Here is a 2315-nt window from a genome sequence, read left to right on the forward strand (position 1 = left end):
CCCGGCCAGGTTTTATAGTTCTTAATGCAGTACTTGCAGATAGAGGATTCAGTAGGATTCGTTAGTTGCTATGTCATCTTTAGCAATCTGTAAAGTGCTGATTTGTACAGATGATAGAATGGGACATGAATAACTTTTATAGAATATAAATCTTCAAATTCAGTAATTTACTAGTACAGTGCACAGCCAATGTGCTTGCGGGCAGCTCTGGCTGATGAATTACCTCCCATTGCCTGGCTCTCTTGGTGACTTAAGTGCCCCCAAACAAGGGAATAGGTTAGCTGAGTTAGAGATAATTTGGGCAGGAAAATTAGGGAGTTTGGGTGTAGGAGAAAGTTCAGTTGTCCAGGAAAGGAAAGGAGACAATAGCTTTCATGACAAAGAGACAATTCTAGGGTTAAGATGATGCCAGAAAATTAGCAAGTGACTTTCCTGAAGCCATTTCATGCGGTAGATGGGGCTGGCTGCCATCTTATCCTTTTTCTCATCAAAAATTTTCTTTTTTTTTTTTTTTTTGAGATGGAGTCTCGCTCTGTCACCCAGGCTGGAGTGCAGTGGCCCAATCTCGGCTCACTGCAACCTCTGCCTCCCGGTTTCACGCCATTCTCCTGCCTCAGCCTCCTGAGTAGCTGGGACTACAGGTACCCACCACCACACCTGGCAAAATTTTTGTATTTTTAGTAGAGACGGGATTTCACCATGCTGGCCAGGCTGGTCTTGAACTCCTGACCTCAGGTGATCCGCCCGCCTCGGCCTCCCAAAGTGCTGGGATTACAGGCATGAGCCACCACACCTGGCAAAATTTTTCAATTAAAATTTGAAACACTGACTTTTATCAAAGAAGTTAATGATAGGATTGCCAGATAAAATACAGGAAGCCCAGATAATTTTGAATTTTAAATAAAGTTAGTAATTTGTTAGTATAAATGTGTTCCAAATATTGCGTGGGACTTATACTAAACAATTACTTGTCATTTATCTGGAATTCAAATTTAACCTGGGCTTCCTACATTTTTGTTTGCTAAATCTGGCAACGCTAGTCAATGAAAAATAAAATTCACTTCACAGAAACCCACAGCGTGGCTAATGTCCATGAGAATGCCTTTAAAGAAACACGGCCCTTGATCCACACAGACAGACACTACAGATCATAAATGCAGGTCAAAATTCTTCCTTTAATGTGATTCATGTTATTTTAATGACTATTAGGTTAAACTCAGATTCCCAGTTACAGGCGGCCTTGGCTAGTTTTATCCGTGTAACATTTGAGGCTGCATATGTGATCACGGTCTTGGGTTTCCTCTGAGCTGTTAGAAACCGCGTCTCTTGAGGTACTTGGCTCGTGCAAGGACATCATTGCACAAGTCACAGCTCAGGTCCTGGCTGCTTTGGACATAGCCAGCACCCCCACTGTAGGCGCAGAGTCCACCTGAAATGCATGAGATAGGTTAATACTGACCTAGGGTACTCAGCAGTTAACTCTGAGTCTCTTTACTAACTGCCTATCAGAAGACAGCTGGGGAATCTGGTGCAATGTAATACATTTGTCCCTATTAATTCTGTGCTTGAGACAACTGACTGACAGCGTTACACGTACCTCTCAGGTACTGGTCGGGGGTCCAGGTTGGAAATCTCCTCTGGATTTCTTTGATTCTAGTAGTCAGAGCTTCAGTCATCTGGGAAACTTGAGACTCACTAATCCAGGATGTGGGAGCATGAGAGCCAGGTTCCTGGAAGGAGGGAGGCAGAGAAGAAGCCATGTAAGCTGGGTGGGAGGGTGATCTGGCTTCTTGGGCTCAGTGGCGCTTGTCCATTTCCTTTCTCTTATTCTTCTTTCACCTTTGATGGAACCAATGCCACCTTCAGTCTCCCTGTGAGGTAGGTTAGGTCATAGCCTCCCTTATGGGGAACAAATTTACCAGATAGGTGGAGAAAACAAACCACTGACAGTGCACAAACTACATTCGGGACTCATGGTCAGAATATCCTACAGTGCCAGGCACAGTGGCTCATGCCTGTAATCCCAGCACTTTGGGAGGCCGAGGCAGGTGGATCACTTAAGCTCAGGAGTTCGAGATGAGCCTCAGCAACATGGGAAAACTTCATCTCTACAAAAAATACAAAACTTAGCCGGGCGTCGTGGTGTGCGCCTGTAATCCCAGCTACTTGGGAGGCTGAGGTGGGAGGATCACCTGAGCCTAAGAGGATCAATCGATTGAGCCTGGGAGGCAGAGGTTGCAGTAAGCCATGATTGCACCACTGCATAGCTTGGGTGACAGAGTGAGACCCTGTCTAAAAATAAATAAATAAATAAA

The 2315-nt window shown here is 44.8% G+C and overlaps 1 protein-coding gene across 2 annotated transcripts in view; it reads right to left on the bottom strand.

The window, feature by feature from the left end:
• Nucleotides 1-1155: 1155 nt before the first annotated feature.
• LYG1 (lysozyme G-like 1) overlaps nt 1156-2315 on the bottom strand; it is a 22956-nt gene continuing 21796 nt past the window's right edge. For both annotated transcript variants that reach the window (XM_011956564.1, XM_011956563.1), the window contains 2 exons: nt 1598-1730; nt 1156-1429 (listed from right to left, as the gene is read on the bottom strand). In XM_011956564.1, the coding sequence (XP_011811954.1) occupies nt 1311-1429; nt 1598-1730 (252 nt within the window). In that variant the 3' untranslated portion in view covers nt 1156-1310. The remainder of the gene's footprint in view (nt 1430-1597; nt 1731-2315) is intronic.

The sequence above is a fragment of the Colobus angolensis genome, unplaced genomic scaffold (genome assembly GCF_000951035.1).
Source record: "Colobus angolensis palliatus isolate OR3802 unplaced genomic scaffold, Cang.pa_1.0 Scaffold42, whole genome shotgun sequence".
Taxonomy (NCBI): Eukaryota; Metazoa; Chordata; class Mammalia; order Primates; family Cercopithecidae; genus Colobus; species Colobus angolensis.